Source organism: Lathamus discolor, chromosome 1 (genome assembly GCF_037157495.1).
Source record: "Lathamus discolor isolate bLatDis1 chromosome 1, bLatDis1.hap1, whole genome shotgun sequence".
Taxonomy (NCBI): domain Eukaryota; kingdom Metazoa; phylum Chordata; class Aves; order Psittaciformes; family Psittacidae; genus Lathamus; species Lathamus discolor.
Window position 1 is genome coordinate 41,439,762 of NC_088884.1, and position 17,165 is coordinate 41,456,926.

The 17,165-nt window shown below is 37.7% G+C and overlaps 1 protein-coding gene across 6 annotated transcripts in view; it reads right to left on the reverse strand.

The window, feature by feature from the left end:
* The window catches only part of CAPS2 (calcyphosine 2), a 31,471-nt gene extending 15,698 nt beyond the window's left edge, over positions 1 to 15,773 (reverse strand). The window contains exons 1-8 of one of the 6 annotated variants that reach the window (XM_065669153.1): positions 15,407 to 15,773; positions 14,683 to 14,789; positions 12,290 to 12,336; positions 10,949 to 10,994; positions 10,706 to 10,822; positions 7,489 to 7,662; positions 5,017 to 5,130; positions 1,400 to 1,467 (exon numbers count right to left, since the gene is read on the reverse strand). In XM_065669153.1, the coding sequence (XP_065525225.1) occupies positions 1,400 to 1,467; positions 5,017 to 5,130; positions 7,489 to 7,662; positions 10,706 to 10,822; positions 10,949 to 10,994; positions 12,290 to 12,336; positions 14,683 to 14,760 (644 nt within the window). In that variant the 5' untranslated portion in view covers positions 14,761 to 14,789; positions 15,407 to 15,773. Of the gene's footprint in view, positions 1 to 1,399; positions 1,468 to 5,016; positions 5,131 to 7,488; positions 7,663 to 10,705; positions 10,823 to 10,948; positions 10,995 to 12,289; positions 12,337 to 14,682; positions 14,790 to 14,885; positions 14,988 to 15,063; positions 15,082 to 15,393 lie in introns of those variants that run through there. The other 5 variants (XM_065669132.1, XM_065669159.1, XM_065669146.1 and 2 more) reach the window with 5 other exon arrangements.
* Between the last annotated feature and the right edge of the window lie 1,392 nt (positions 15,774 to 17,165).

Sequence of the window (17,165 nt, forward strand, 5' to 3'; positions counted from 1 at the left end):
CACTTCAACACAACCAGCACATTTTTAAGATAATCCTGGTAGTCGTCTAATTCAAATCAACTGCTTTACCTATACCTTTGTAGAGATATGGGACAAGCATTTCTTTGAAAGTTGGGGACTTCTGCACTGAACATTTCCATATTTTAAATCCTGCTACATTGTCATTTGGAATTTAACATTGTCTTTCATGACAATCTTGATTCTTCAGGCAGTTTTCTTCAAATCTCAGCTTTGAAATAGTGTAAAAAAACATTAACAGACTTTTAAACAGTCATCATCATCATCATGGCCTGACTTTGCAAATGAACATTTGGAAAGGGCTTTACCCACGCCTACTACAAGCACGCTGATGACAAAAAAGGCCAATGTGGGATAGGCAAATTTGGTTGCAAAAAGTAAAAAAACATTAACAGACTTTTAAACAGTGTAGGTAATTTAAACTGCAGTTGAAATGATAATGAAAAAATAAAATGGTGAAGTTCAACAATATTTCAACCTTGAAGTCTTAAGATCTGATGGGCTATAATAACATCAGTACAGATGACTACAGAGATTGTAAACTAAGCACAGGATGAAACATACTGTAGACCTACCCATAGATAATTTTTATCAAGGGTAAGGTAACATGAAGCTGTATTAAACTAGCTTGCACCATCCTATATTGCTGTAATCAGACAACTTGGATAAAACCCTGAATTGCTAAATCATGATTAAAAATTAGAACAACTTTATGGGAATAATAATAATCATAAAGATAATAATACATATGTTTTTACTATACTCATCTTTACTTCTAAGTTAATTTTTTTTGTCCTTAACATATAAAGGGATCTTTATACATGGAAGCAATGTTTTATTGGTGCTAGAGGGATAGCAATGAAGAGAGCCTTCCTACACAACCTTGATGAACTTGATTCATCATTGTGCCTTTTTTCCCCGCCTGCTCAACATCGCTGTAATACTCCTTTATGCTTCGGTGATGTTGTGTCAATATTAATAAAGGAATATTAATAAAGCTAAGATTTTTAGAGAAGGCAATAAATACTGAAGAAGTGTAATTTTTAACAGCAGGCATCTACACATTTTGCAGAGGTGCAAGAGGGTTATTTCTGAGAACTAGTGCTATTGTAAAGCCCTTAAATTAGATTCAGGTATGAAATTAAAAACTATTCTCAGAAAAAAAAAAGAACTTACGCATAGCACTTTACATTATTATTATTATTATTATTTTAAGTTCAAAAGACCTTTCACTTAACAGAATTTTTGCAGATAACAGCACTACATAGAGTGCATAAGACTTTGAACAGGATGATAAAAACAGGTCTTAAGCAAGAAAATCCACACAGATGCAAATTCTTCTGTAGGGAAAAATGAAATATTACATTATAAATTCACTTACCTAGATAACTGATCCACCATCACTTGTTCTACCACAGCCTGTTTTCTCCTCTCTGCAGCAACATCCTCCTGCAATGAAAAACTGACTGACAGCAAATGAAATATATAACACCAGACAACACAAATAGTGAATTACCCTTTAAGATAGAATTCAGATGTCACAATTTTACGCAGTATCACAATTAATCTTTTTCCTATATTTTTAAGTTTTATTTGCGTAACAAGTAGACAAATAATATTATCTGCTACATGCTCAAATTGTCATACCTAGTTTTTACTAAATACAAGAATTCTAGTATTTCTGTTGGCAAACAGCATCCTTATCTCTGCATTCTTTTCAATGAATTCTGTAAGTACAGAGCATGAGGAAACTCACACTATTCCAGCTTTCATGTTTGATACAGTTTCCAACTCAAAGAATAAAACTCTACCTCCAGCAATACTTAGTCAAAAAATTCTTTTAAAAATTAGTCTCAAGGCACAGTTTTTATTTGCCGCATGCCACAATAATTTTCTGCTGAGACAGGCCAGTCCTGAGGGGAAAGGGATTTAACATGATATTATTATTTTTGTTAGAGTAACACTGAACCATAACTTTTAGTCATTCATGGTAAAGTGCTCAGGTGTTGATCATAATTTGTTTCACAGAAAGAGAAACCAAAGCGCAGCTCCAGGACTGCATGGAGACCACTGGCAACCAGCAGGCCCCAGCATTCTCTCTTCCTTTTATCTTCCAGATTTCTGAACCTTTTCAGTGCACTTAAATTTGCCTCTTTAAAAAAAAAGTATATATATATATATATATTATATGAGAATATAGAGATATTGTTACTGTGGCGGTTTATGCAACCTTTTTGACAATTCTGTAGGTATTCTGAAGAATTAAGATATTTTTCTGATTGGTTATTTTTTCCACACAATTCTTATGTGCCAGCCAAATTCTAGATAGATCAAGCCTTCTCATGGCTGAAGAAGACTGAAAGTTGGTTCCAAGATACCAAGTAACTGCAAGGGATAATCCCTGATTCTACAGAGATGTCTTGGGCATAATTCATAACCTTCAAGTAAATATTGTTTGGCACTACCCTAAGAAACAAACAAAAGTCCAAACGAAAACCTTCAAATAAATAATGTAACACCAGACCAGCTGGTGTTTATTCCAAACTGATTTTAAGCCTTCAAAGATTTCTGAATTGTAAGAGATAGGAGGCTTTTTAGTTTGCTTTCACATTTAACTTTTGTACCTATCAGAACTACAGGGTTCTTTATCCTGAGTTACTGAATCTTTGCCTATTAACTGTCGTAACAGATGTTTTAAAAAGCACTATGTAAAGGAGGACACAGTAATAATACAGAGCAACGTTTGTTAAAACATAACATATTCCAGGGACCCTGGCTTAGACAGCCAAACATGCTAGCATGCTGAAAGAGCCTGCATATAAAAAAAGAAACCTTACACCTTGATTTTCAGTTGAATTCTAGGTCACTAGATGTACTTGTGTCCATGGAACATCCTCCATTCAGCTCTTAGACAAAAGCTCTACTGTCAATTTACAATATTGCTGAGGTAAACATTGAACTTGCAGCAGCTCTTATCAGTTAAAAGGTAGTAACTCTTGCTCACAAAATACAATTATTCAGAGAAAACCAATCTTCTTCCCCCAAAACCTACTTTTATTATATATAGCATCTATTGGCATTGATATATTTACTATAATCTGTCTTGAATAAAGGGAACTTTCATCCCAAACTACAGAAAACTTAAGAGATCTTTTACTTCAACATTAAAGTTTTCTGCAATAATTACAGTAAAAGGAAATTTTAACATTGTGTATTCTTAGGCAAATTTTTAAAGCATCTTAAAACCAAATGCCAACAACTGAGGCAACATATACCCAACTGAATTAATACATATGCAGTTACTACTTCTGATTTTCTCCATTACTCCTATCACTAGCAGGAGCTTGAACCTGAGAAAACCTAAGAGATGCTCCTAGAAAGAGTCAGGCAGCCTGTGCAATCATGAATGCTAACCAGTAACAAAAGGGCTTCTTTTGCTTCTTCCTTGCTTAGATTCCTGCTGGCTTCCTTTTAAAGCACCTGTTGTGGTCCTGCACTGCACCCTTTCTCAGTGTTTTCAGCTTATCTGATTTAATATTCAGTAGTTAGCCTAATGATACTTCAGAAATTTTTTCGATTATCTTCACCTTACAGTCTCAATTGTTAAATTTATTCTAAAAGTAACAAACATGAGGTTCCTCAAGTTCTTCATGAAAGTGCTTTCTGAAAAGATTTTTTGTTTATCATGAAATAGTGACCTCAGTAATGCAGTACGACAAATAAATGCTTGCAATGACGCAAAATGCAGTGCATAGTGATGAGCCAACAAAATAAATGAAAATTATTATTTAGTTTTACAATCTCATATTGCTTAATAATACTCATGGCTTAGTATTCCATGAGAAAGTTAGAATGCTGTGTTCAACTGTACCTTCAAAAACCAGTCATAAAAGCCATCACTGCACATTCAAATACTGAACCATGCAATATCAAATCTCAAGGTTCTTCATCATTATAAATTATCCAAAATTCAAAGCTTAGCCTTAAATAGGTGAGACTCCTACTATTCAGTCCTAAAAATGTGAAAAACATGTCTCTGTAAGAAATTAAAGAAATATATTGGGTATGCCCATTTAAGTTTTAAATCCCTTCTACACGGGCAAGTGAGGCCGTACTTGGTTCCAGTTTTCAGGGCTCCCTCCTTCCCAAGATCAATAGGAATGAGAAGGACCTGGAAAGGATCTGATGGAGGATCAGAGCCAAAGCAACTGAAAGGACAGGCTAAAGGAGCTTGGGTTTGTTTAGTTTGCAGAAGCAGCAGCTATGAGGCATTCTGAAAAAAACATCTACAACCAAAGGGAAGCTACAAAGAACACAGAACCAAATGTTTTCTGACACTGGCATGTAACACAAGGCAAAGGTTACACACTGAGCCTTGGGAGGCTTATACGGATAATAAAAAGGAAGAACTTCATAAGCGAAGTAGTGTATCACAGGAAGATGTTGCCCAGAGATACTGCAGAAACTCCATCCTTGCAGCTTCCATCCAAAGCCATGGCTGACCCAGTCTAACATCATCAGCAGAGCCCATACAGCTTTTAAAGCCAGTTCTCATCGTATACTCCATTTCAGGAGTTAATGAGGGAAAACATCCCGTTTACTCTAGAAACAAGTCAGAGTAAGAGCTGATGGAATCCACGGATCATGGAATACATGCTCAGGTACAAGCCACAGATCAGAGGAAATGTAACACTACTTAGGTTCACCCAACTCACAGTTAATCTTAGCTGTATGCATATATTTTTTATCCATAATTTGCATTCTTATTTATATACGTTACTGCATAAAATACAATCATTGCAGATAAGATTAAAAAAAATTGCTCACTGGATTGCTCAGTTCAGCTCCCATTGAAACAAATGTTTAAATTCCCATGATTTCAATGGGTGAAATTATATACTAGGACCAAATCACCAAAGGCCTAACTTCAGCTGAACATCTGGGAAGTCGTTCTACAAATCTAGACAGTACCAGCATAATACCAGACAAAACACTTACAGCTTCGGATTTCCTCATACTGTGCAGCATCTTATAGGGCTTGCTTGTATAGCACTGTTGCAGGAGAGCTTTCTCATCAAGAGCTGTAAGATCATCATTATGTCCATCTTTAAGCTGTGTACACAAAAATACAAGCTTCTCATAAATCAGATTTAGTTAACTGTAAGAAAAACCCACACACATTTTCCTCAACAAATTATTTAAAATGTTTTTTTATTTAAAAGTTGATTTTCTTTCTTTCCTTAAAGTGTCTGCTGCTTCTACTTCTTGCCAATTAGAAAAAGGGTTTTTTTAAGTCTAGCTTTCTACAGAAACTGAACTCATAAATCTTGCTTTCTAGTCTTTCCTTATATCTTTTGAATACTTACCAACTATCAACCATACTGAAATAATAAAGATCTCAATAATACTGTGTTTGTACAAACCTTGTGAAAAATCAGCAGCAAGTCAGAGAAGGTAGACTGTTAGCACCTCCCTGAAGAAGGCAAGAGCTCATCCATTCTGTTCTGCTCAAGAGCCAAAAGAAACTGACTGGCTCTATGATTTGCCATCATGCATATAGATCAAAGTTCACCATTGCAAAGATGCTACTTTCTGACCAGCAAAAAAATTACAGTCTAGACAGGGAACAGCCAAAGCTGAACTGGGTCTAACAGACTCATAAATCAGCCTGAGGGGATTATGAAAATCTCTCCTACATGGAGGATGTTAAGAAAACTGGCACATGAGACTGTTTACTGAAGTCAGGAAGAAGGGAACACAGCAAAGAAATCATACCAGTAGGTTCTGTTAGTTATGCTCCTCTAGGAGCAACTTTTCTTCTCTGAAAAGAAGCTATTACAAGTTCCACGAATCAGATAAAATAGTAATTATCTTGAAATGTAAAGAGATTTTGATTTATTAATTTAATCAGGTAGTGCTAATATCTAACCCAGAAAATCACTGTGATAGACGTTACAATAAAGTCTGTCATTAAAAAAACGACATTAATGGTTTGTAGTATTTTTCTGGAACCCAAAATCACCAGAATAAGCAGTCCTGCTTTTTCTCTCACATTAAACACTTGCCACCTATTTCTTCAGTTTCAGATTAATTTGGCCACTCCTGCACATATCCTTTTGATGGGTTTGTAGTACAGAACATAAAGCAGTCACTCCTTGGAAAATAGACAACGGGACAGTGTCAGACTGGTACAGAGGAATTGAATTATTAATAAAAAAGGTAATACTACAACAAATCCCCAGAACTGTCAATTTTAGCTGCCACCAAACACAAAAAAGAAAAGAAAAAGCAGAACTTTTTTTTCCATTTGACTCTTTTACTCAGAATGTTTACTTACAGGTACTTGCAGGTTCTCCAAGTTTTATTTGAACACTAAAAGCATGACTATAAGAGGAGAAAGCCCCTTTAAAACTATCAACAATACATGTAAAACATTAACAACGATACATGAAACAATCTTTGTCTTATACAAGACCCTTCCTTTTCATTCTACTGAACATTAAGCAAATAAAAATCAGTAAACTCGGTATTCCTCACAGCCCTTTTCTCTGAAAAGCAACAAGCACAACATGTTCCTTCAACATTTCCATATTTAACTTTTCATTAAGATTCTGAAAATGGTCATCTACCCTCAGTGCTGAACAGCATTCAGCCAGTGCTCACAATTGTTTCTTGTCTTTCCTATTCCCTTACACCTACAGTATCTTGCTGTCTGCAACCACCCTTCCCTGTTCTCTTTTCCAAAACAAGAAGAAAGCTGGGATTTTTTTCATCTCTTTGTTTTCCAGTTTCTTGCCACTGATCTTCCCTTGTTTGCATCTTAGTTTTAACTTGAAAACACAAAAGAAACCTAGCAGAATTAATACAGCTTGTAGTCCAACTGTGCTGGATTTCACACAATGTCAAAGCAAAAAGTACAGATAATATCTTTATTTTAACCCCATATTCCTTTCCGATTTCAGTCAGGAGTTCTCTAAGTTACAGACTACATCTTTCAGTTCTTTTTTAAGTTCCATATTCAGTCATAATTGAATAGAATAATAATTAATATACTTCTACATTAAAAAAAAAAAAGCTTAAATGCATTTCTATATTTGGAAATAACATTTTGTCAAGATCTTCCCGCTGTCTTTCATCTTCTTAGATAGCAAACTCTTTCCTATCAATCATACTAATCTTCATGTTCAGGCTAGAGATATACCGAGGGCAAATGTTACATTTCTTAACAGAGAATACACGCATACTTAGATTATCAGAGCACCTCAGTTTCTCACTCTGGAACAACTGAAACAACCTTCCTATATCTTATTTCCTACTCAACATTAGATGCTGAAATTACATTTTTTATTTCTTTACAATAAAAACGTGGAAGAAATTAATTATGCACACATGCAAACCTCTCCAAACACTGTAATGAAATACCAATGTACATTTGCTATTTAAAAATTAAATTGCTTCTTTGCCAGCTACCTTTATTGAAGCTTCTGGACACTGGAGGAGGTAATTTTTCTTTTCTGCAGTTCTCTGAGAATACTGCTTATATTCTTCCTTCATATCTGCTTCATACTGCCAATACTTCAGTTTATATCTGTCTGTTGGGGATAGCAGATTTTCTGGTATTGTCTTCTGCTCCAAAACAGAATGCTAAAGTGAAAAAAAAAACATCCAATATAAAAGCCTCTGGTTTATCTATTGAATAAGAACAGCATTATAATGATTCCCATCCAGTATAAATTCTGAAACTTCTTGACACGATGCTTCACATAAATAAAAATGGAAATGTGACTCCATATTCAGGCTTAATTTTCATAGAGTTCTTCATATTCTGCCATTTTTAATCTAGAAAGGACACACCTAAATGGGTTTATATCATATTTAAAGAGGGAAGCAAAGATTCAGTGGTCCTGTCCTATAATATAATGTTACAAAAATGGGAATTCTGACATTTGATTTTTGAAGGCTGAAAATGGGCTGATGGATTTTTTCAATCTGAAGTTCTAATTCTTGGATGGCAGATGAGTATTAGTACTCGGAATTCCTCCCCTAGGACATCATGAGCTGACAAGGCTAAGTACCTTCCTGACTTTAAGTCCACTTCGGTGCTCTACACAATGGAGGCTGGATCAGTAGGAACAGCAGCAATGACAGAAGGCCAAGACTCCATTATTCTTTCTCTCCCTAAATAACTAACATATTCCTCAACACTGACAAAACTAAGATGGCCTTACCTAGCATCTCGTCTTGCAACAACAATATAACAGTCCTGTTCTAGAAAACCATTTCTCAAAACCCCAGGTTTGTGTTCTTGAAAAGGCAGGTTTCTCTTTCAAAAGAGGACCCACATCCCTTCACTGGTTAATTCCTGAATGGGAAGATTATGCCTAAATTATTCTTAAAAAAGTGACCTATTTTGGGAAGATTTACTTACATAGTCTGTTATTGAAGAAGCTGGAATATATCTTGCTAAAGGAATGCTCGTCAGGGCCCCAGAAGCAAGCAATGCAGAGAGAAAGGCCACTCAGAGGAATGCGTTAAAATATCTTAGAACTACTTGAAAATCTTCTCCACAAAAAATAAAGGGGGAAATCAGGCAAAATGAGAGAGAGAAGAAGAGCAAGAGAGGGTAAGTGAACAGAAGACACATTCCTGCATATTCAGCATATCACTATTTAAGGCATAATGAAGCAGAAAGGAAGCAAGAAGAGATAAAGCAGAGAAGAAAGGGAGAAAGAGCCTAAGAAACAGACAAAGCCATACCAACCTTCCATTACCCTTCATGAAGGCAGACAGAATTATATGTATGAACTTTGTATTAAAAAATAAATAAATAAATGGTAAAGCAAGCAGTGAAATTACAAGCATACAGACCTAAAAAGAGGATAGCAACTCAAGCATGTCTCCACTGCACGTCTGCAATGCAGTACAGAGGAAATTAACCCATCCCTAATTACATGTTTTCAGAAACACCTTATGACATGTATAAATACCTATATTGAGCATAAAGATATTCTGAGATATTCTGAGGATATCTTTGTCCATCATTTAAAAAGAAAACAAAAAGAAAAAAAAAACCACAACAACCAAACCAACCAAACAAAAACCCCATACTTAACCAATCTAGTTTTTATTTAAATGCCATTTTTGTTTTTTTATGTTGAAAAACCATTTGGCTATACAGGGAAACATATAAAATTATGATCTTGGCAGATTCACCTTGAGCTCAAGCCAGTTTGGAATACTGCCTTGTTACTATATTAATCGTTTCAAGGGGCATAGGTTATGTACAAATTAATTAATGATTGTTTTTCCCTCTAGCTACAGTTTGGTTTTAAACACACTCATTACAGGATTTCTTAGGCTTACATACGTTAAATATTTTTGAAATAACAGATTTTTTAATGTTTTCCAATTCTCCCAGAAGGAGATAACATTGTTAAGTTCAGGTATATCCTGCATGCTAACCAAATAAAAACATACAGCTAGTAGTAAGATTTTTACCATGATTATGTAAGGTATTTATATGTATAGAATCACAGAATAGTTAGGGTTGTAACGGACCTAAAGATCATCTAGTTCCAACACCCCTGCCATGGGCAGGGATGCCTCACCTTAGACCCATGTCGCCCAAGGGTCTGTCCAGCCTGGCCTTGAACGCTGCCAGGGATGGAGCATTTACCATTTCTTTGGGCAACCTGTTCCAGTGCCTCACCACCCTCACAGTAAAGATCTTTTTCCTTATATCTAACCTGAACTTCCCATTTAAGTTTAAAACCATTACCCCTTTGTCCTATAGCTATAGTCCCTGGTGAAGAGTTCCTCTCAGAGCTGTACTGAACTATAAACCAGAGTGTTAGCATATGAACTACTGATTTCCCTTATAAAACACCTAAGATTAGTGGTGATTAAGTTTCTTATTCATCCAGGGGAAAAATATGCTGATATGTGAACAAGAAATTTTAACAATAAAAGTGATCCAACAGATTGGCCATAATCCCAAAGTTAACATCATAGTTCTGTTTTAAAGATGAGACTTCAGAAAAAGCCATTAAGAAATGGCTGGCTATAACTCCAAAAGTTTCATTTCACCAAAAGTAACTATTCTTCCATAGGAATAATACTTACTCTTTGTAAAATTGGGTTTTGTCTTCAATCATACACTTACTGACTACTATCCATCTTAACTTTATTATTTTTATAAGTTTTACTTTGTTTGGAAAGACAAACCAACATTACATGCTACCTCAAAAGTATTACATTTTTCAGTTGCTTTGACGAGCTGTTCATAAAGGTGGCTATTAATACATCTCTTGAAATATGAGCACAATGAAAATGACGAGCGTATCAACCAACAAAGTAGAGCTAAGATACATAATAAAATGGAATTTTTTAAATATTCTAGAAGCTTCTCAGTAAAAAGTACTTTTCCAAAAATATTTTGGACCAATAGCAGTTGGAGGTACAAGTTTAACCAAACGAAAAAAAACAAACAAACAAAAAAAAAAGACAACGTGTGTAAGAAAGCTAAGTGTATTTTTCTAAATTACTGTTATAGTGGCTCTGAGCAGCCTGGTCTAGTGGCAAGAGACCCTGACCATGGCAGGTGGGTTGGAACTGAATGATCTTTAAGGTCCCTTCCAACCCAAACTATGCTATGATACTTTAAAGATACCTCTAGTGACAGACTGACCTGTTGAGCCTGGTGATGCTGTGTATTTGGCTTTTGTAATATTCTCCAATCTGAAGATGAATCCGGAGGGCATGCATGAGGATAACTTCCACTGTATGGTATGTAAGAGTCCCCATCCTAAAATTACAGAAAACAAAAAAGACAAGCAATCATAACTGTTTTATATTCAGAGTGCTATTTTTATAAACTCCCACAACACACGAATTCTAAAACCTATTCAAGACAGAATTAATTCATAATTACCTCTTCATCAGAATCTCTCAGCTTCCCTAGATCTAGGCATGGCACCCTGCAGGAAGTTAAAACCATTTTAATAGCAATACATTATCTTATTTTTCAATTACAGTAAAAGCAAACTACCTTTTAGTTACTATTAGTAGCTCCTTCCAAAAAAACCTCACAGCTATGAACAGTTTCACTACAACTAGAGATAGCCTACTCAGCAAATTCTTATTAGCCCCTCTTGCTTCAGCTCCAGAACTCGCCACTGAGCTTTTCCTCTTTCGCAGTTTCAGAGTACCCTGGCAGCCCAAAAGGGCCCCTACAAAGCCTTTCTTCACTCACAGCATGGCCACCTTGGCTTCTCTTCAATCCCCAACAGAAGCTGCTGCAACAAGATCATAAATCAGGGATTCCTTATTGACTCAACAGGATCATAAATCTTGTCTTCCACAGCAGGCCTGTGTCAACATCCCTCTATAATCAGTCAACAGAGGCAGCAGAGCAGCAACAGATCTTTGGGATGAAAACCTTCTGAACTTTTTGTAAGAGATTAACACAATGGAAACCAACTATACTTCCGTATTGTATTCTGCTTAAAGGAATTAAAGCATCTCCAACTCACCAAAGCATCTCTGTGCCTTCTGCCTTTACTCCAGGTATACCCTGGAGTACCATGCATACCTTTTTTTCTTTTTTTTTTTTTTAATTTTACCTCCAGTATTTCCAAATAACCCTATTATAACAAGATTACTTCTTGGAATAAAAGAGCTCTTTAATTTCCAGTCTTTTCTGGTTATAGAATGACTGACAGTACACAGAAACGGATGTTCAATATGAACAATCCAAGGTCATGGTCACACATACTTGTAAAATAATGTAGAAAGTTACTTTGGCTGTAAGGCATTCTAGTAAATGGAAAAACTAAACTGTCAGACATAGTCCTTGGAATAGCAGATGTTGCTTGTCTGAAGAAGTCACTTAAATTACAAGCACTGTACAAAATTTTCCACTGCTTGTAAAACCCTTCATAACAGTTGCTCTGTAATTTATACTGTAATACCTGCAAAACAGGTCAAGGTTTTTCCCCTTTTGCAGACTACTATATTAGAATATTCAAGAAAGACTAAGTATAAATGTGAAAGATTTGAGTACAACTCAACTGTAAAGCTCAAAGAAATGTAAATCAATTTAATTCCAATGTAAGTAATGCATCAAATATTCTACTCTAAATATAAATCATAGAAAACAAATCTATGATGATAAATTTCATGGAACACCAAGTTGCATATCAATACAAATGCAAATGCATTGTGTTAACGATGCAGAATTAAACAAACTGATCAGAAATAGAGACAGACTTACTCTGGTGGGCGAGGACCACGAGTAGCCCTTGTATCTGGTCTCCAGCCCTAAAAGAAAGGCACATTAACTACATACCTGTGGGGATCAGGATTAAAATATATAGCTCTCTCTTTCAACTTCCCCTGGAATACTTAAAACCAATGCTTCAAAGTATCTGACATATTTAACTGAGGTGCTACTAACAAAAGGACAAAACAAAAACTTTCCATTGAAAGTTGATTCTTATGCACCACGAGACTAGAAGATTGAATATTCATCATGACAGAAAGATTTCCAGCCATTAAGAATCCAGATATCATCCACATCAGCTATTAATAATGCATTTAAAATAACCTATGTTCCTGAGGCTTTGTACAATCATCACTCACGAGGTTTTATGTCACTTTGTCCTTGCTGGCTGGGAACCAAACCCTCAGCCAACCCTTACACCAAAACCACAATACCAACAGCCAAATGGCTCACAAGGAGCTAGCTCAGACCCCAAAGAAGCCCTCATGTCTGGTGTAATTGTATCACCCCAGTTCTAGTACAGCAGCACACGATGGTGACTAGGCAGCTTCTGTATTCACACAGTTTATTTTGCATGGCTGTGTACCACACTGCCCTCCAAACTGAAATGAGCAAGAACATGGCAAGAGAAAAGACAAGCCAAAGGTCCATCTACTCCACTATAGCTTTCTACAGAGAAGACAACAGCAAATCCCTAAGGAAGACTGTCTGACTTGGGCAAGCACACAGTAACAATTCCCCTAGCTGGCCTCCCAGTCTGAAAAAAAAAAAAATAAATAAAAATAATATGTGGTTCAGGCATATTCTGAACCAGGGCCATTATCTTTATTTTCACACTCTTCAGCTCAGAGATCTCAGCATCACAATCTGAAATGAGCAGACATCCTGTTTCCAGTGGTTCCCTAAGTCCTTTCACGATTTGAGAGCAGTCACAAAACTAACTCCTTTCTTGCCACAGACCCTTGTAAGCCCAGTTCACAGTTTAGTAACTGTACCCTCTAGTGCCTTCAAAAAAAAGGGGATTTAAAAACAATAGTTTCTCCCCAGTAAGGTCACGCATAATAAATATCCCCACCTTGTGGTCAAGTATGTAAAAAGCTCTTAAGAGATCTAATACTAAAAGCAATGCATTAAATCACAAGTCTATATATTTTTTGTACCATTTCAACTGTGATAAGATAAATAACATACCACATTCTAGATGTTAAAGTCTTAAGGTAATTGCTTTTCCAGAAGTCATCAAATCAGGAAGAAAGCAAACAAAAATCATCCTGTACTGTCCAAATTTACAGGGTCAAGCACAGTTTCGACCTAATTTATTTTTGCAAGCTACCAAAAATCACATGGACTAGGGAGTCTAAATTTGGAAACTGAGGGGGGCAAGAAAGAGAAGACAAAAGGGATGAGAGATTAGAGAAAAACAGACATTTCTTTTCTTTTACAACCTACACTAAATGCCTCAAAATGTTCTTGTCATCCACAGGTATTTCATTCTTAAAAGACTGGTTAAGAGGTAACATTATAACATTGATGTGATATCATTTACAAAAGCTCCTTTTTCATTCTAAAACAAACATGAACAAACATAAAAGGAAAAGGGCAACTTGGCAGTCAAACTCCAAGAATTCCTAATGGGGTCACCCAGCAAATAAGGAAGTTAAATGGGTGCTTGGGGGCTGAAGTAAGATTACCAATTAACTTTACTTCATGGACATAAGGTACATACTATCTGTGAGAAAAATCAACTAACAATATTAATATTTACCTTGGCTAAAATAAAACCAGTGGCCCTCAGAATCTAAGACCACATTCAGGCTTTCAAGTTAGCCTGAAAGATTCTGCTATAGTGACCTTGTGATGTTAAAATGTACTTAGAAACACAGACTATTAGGAATACCTGGAAGACAAAATAACCCTTCAGACTGAATGCAGAGCACTGGGATTCATTTTACACATCAATCTGAAATCATGCCTTTTGTAATTATGTTTTGGAGGTTGCTTTACTTTATTGCTGTCTTGTAAAATAAAAACAGATGAACCTGTTGCCAATTTCACCAACAGCCTGAGATAGCACACAGTACAGGATCAAGCCCCTGTTGCTCTAAATTGGACACATTAGTTTGTTCCCAATTTCTCCATATCCCATTCAAGTACCCAGAATATCAGTTTTTGTAGGGCAGCTGTTTTAATTGGCAATTCTCACCTTCATTTGAGAAGCTGTCATGATAAACTGTTTCTTGACAGAAGTAATTTCTTTAAAAGCTTCCTTCTGCACAGGATGCATTATAGCATCAAACTAAGAACCTTCTGAAGTATGTTTTAAAATATTTGTTAAGATGTCAAAGAAAAGAAGGAAAACAACCACAAGCCTTCTGTTAACATACCTGATATTTCTTCCCCTTCGTTGACAGCTGAGCCTGCCTTCGAGGGGATGAAGCAACTCCTTTAACTTCCAAATCCATCCAAAGTCAATGAACACCTTCAGGATAAACTGAAAACCAGAAAAGGCTATTGAGAAAATAATGTACTTTTTATATAAGTACTTCTGGAAAAAAAAAAAAACCAAAAAAAACAAACAAAACATTACTGCATTAGAAAGAACGGGTCTATCACCAGTGATTCGGGTGATGCCTTTGTCAAGCTGTGAAATGTTGCTGGCTTTCCTTTTTCACCACCTCTTAACTTCGGTCTTTCCTTACTAATGCTTAACCAGTTTCCTGTTCAAATTTACATCTTTGCATTGTTTAACTCCCTCTTTTCCTTACCCTTCTCGGTAACTTCCCATACCAGCAGTCCTAACTTGTTACCCCTTGACATCAAACGTCTTCCACTCTTGGCTGACAGCTGCTGCCTGGCTCTCAGCTGCACCGTGCATTTTCAGGTATTTTCAGGAAGAGGTAAGGGCCCTCCTGGAGCACAGCGGGCTTCCAAGAGCTCCAAGCAACATTTTGTCAGTATGCCACCTCCCACTCTGATGGTCTCTCCTTCCACCCAGCCAGCTTTGAACCAAAAATCATTTCATTCCCAGAAACCAGACACTCCCGTTTTCAAATCACCATCCACAAACCACATTTTGTGACCACATTGCTACTTACTGAGCAGGTTTACCTCCCAAGAATCCTTTCCTTTAGCAAGCCGAAGGGCCTACTTGGACCAGAGATGGCCAACCAGCCGGCCTTCCATCCGAGCCCCTTTCTAAGGGCACTTAAAACCAGGAGCAGACGACTTCTCAGGACCTGACAGCTCTCAGCGAGTGGCAGTATCCTCCCAGCTGAAGGCCCAGGGGGCAGGGAGCGTTGCTGTACTAAAGGGTTAACGCGCTGAAGTAACTTTACCACAAACACTGTACGTGCCAGCTATACGGAAGCCATGTACTCTCCCGGGAGCGCAACGGGGCTGGACGAAGGGGAGGCCCGAGGCGCTGGCGGGGCACGGCCAGGTCCCGCACGGGTCTCACCGCTGGGCCACGCATGGCGGATGGGAAGAGCCCGCCCCACGCCCGTGAGTCTCCATGGTAACCGCGCCCCGCCACGCACCCCCCCCGCGACCTGTTGTCACGCTGCGGCAGCCCCGCCCGCGGGGCACTGCCGGGTACCGCGGCCTTAGCACCCATGCGTGGCAAGGTACCGCCCTAGCCGAGCGGCCAGCCGGACTGCCAGGACCCCTCCCGAGGAAGTGCCCGGCCCCAGCATCCCTCCAGCGCACACCAGCCGTGCCCGGCGGGCAGCGCTGCGCAGCCCCTGCCAGGGGGGCTGAGCCCCCGTGCGCTGCACAGGTCCGTGTGCTCCGCGGATCCAGGCAGCTGAAAGCAGAGATTTCAAAGTAGCAGCTAAAGGGCTCACGGTGAACGGCTACAGCCCTGGGTCACAAATCCAGCCGTTACCCCAAAGTAGCTTGAGGCCTCACAGGTAAGGGCTTCCAGCAGCAGCACCATAATTCTGTCCAGTTTCATTGATCCTGCCTTGGGGGGAAACTACCCCAGCTTTCTGGTCAGTTTTCCAAAGTTAGTTTTGCAGTAAGTGAGATGTTCCCCAATACACTGATGCTAATGATGTATTTCTGGATACTGTTACTTCCAAGCCCATGTGATCCATTTGTAGAACCAACCATGTACCATGTTTCTACACCTGAATGAGCAATTCATTCTGTTTCACTGAGTGGCACACTTAACAGGTTTGGTCCATTTCCTATGTAAAAACAAACCCATGTTATTTTCCTTTAAGAACAAAGATGGCAAGAGTTCAGGCATTGCAACTGGCCTACTTAAAAGCTATGCAATTATAAACCAGAAAATGTAACAGTATTGTGCTGTCAGGCCTACCTCTAATGTACTTCCTGTCACTAAAGGGTGGCACTTCCATAGGCAGACTTGTTAAGCGAACAAAAAATAAGCAGAAAATAAAGGTATGGACAAAAATTATTCTGGCAAAGGAAATACATGTTTTTTCTTAACACTGGACTAAAAAAGCCACTATTAAGCTTGCATCATGAACTGAAAAATGAACCTCCAAAGCCCCACAGGTATGGAATGATAATAGCAACGCATCTGTTTCTCAGAATGCTATTCCAAGAAAAAGTGTATTGCAACAAACCAAAAGGCCAGGTTCTATTGTGTTAAAATAAATATGAAATAGGGATATAGTACTAATGGCCATCAATCAATTATGAGGCAGCTGCAGAGTTTAATCAGTGACACATAGGGAACAGATGAAGTGATCCAGTGTAATTATTAAGTTCAAACTCATATACAAAACTATACATAATTCATGAGGAGATGGCAAACTCGGACATAATTATTTCTAAATAGTGTCTGTGGCTAGGTTTCTCTGTCCAAATAAAAACTTGAATGCATTTCTAAGACTTACTG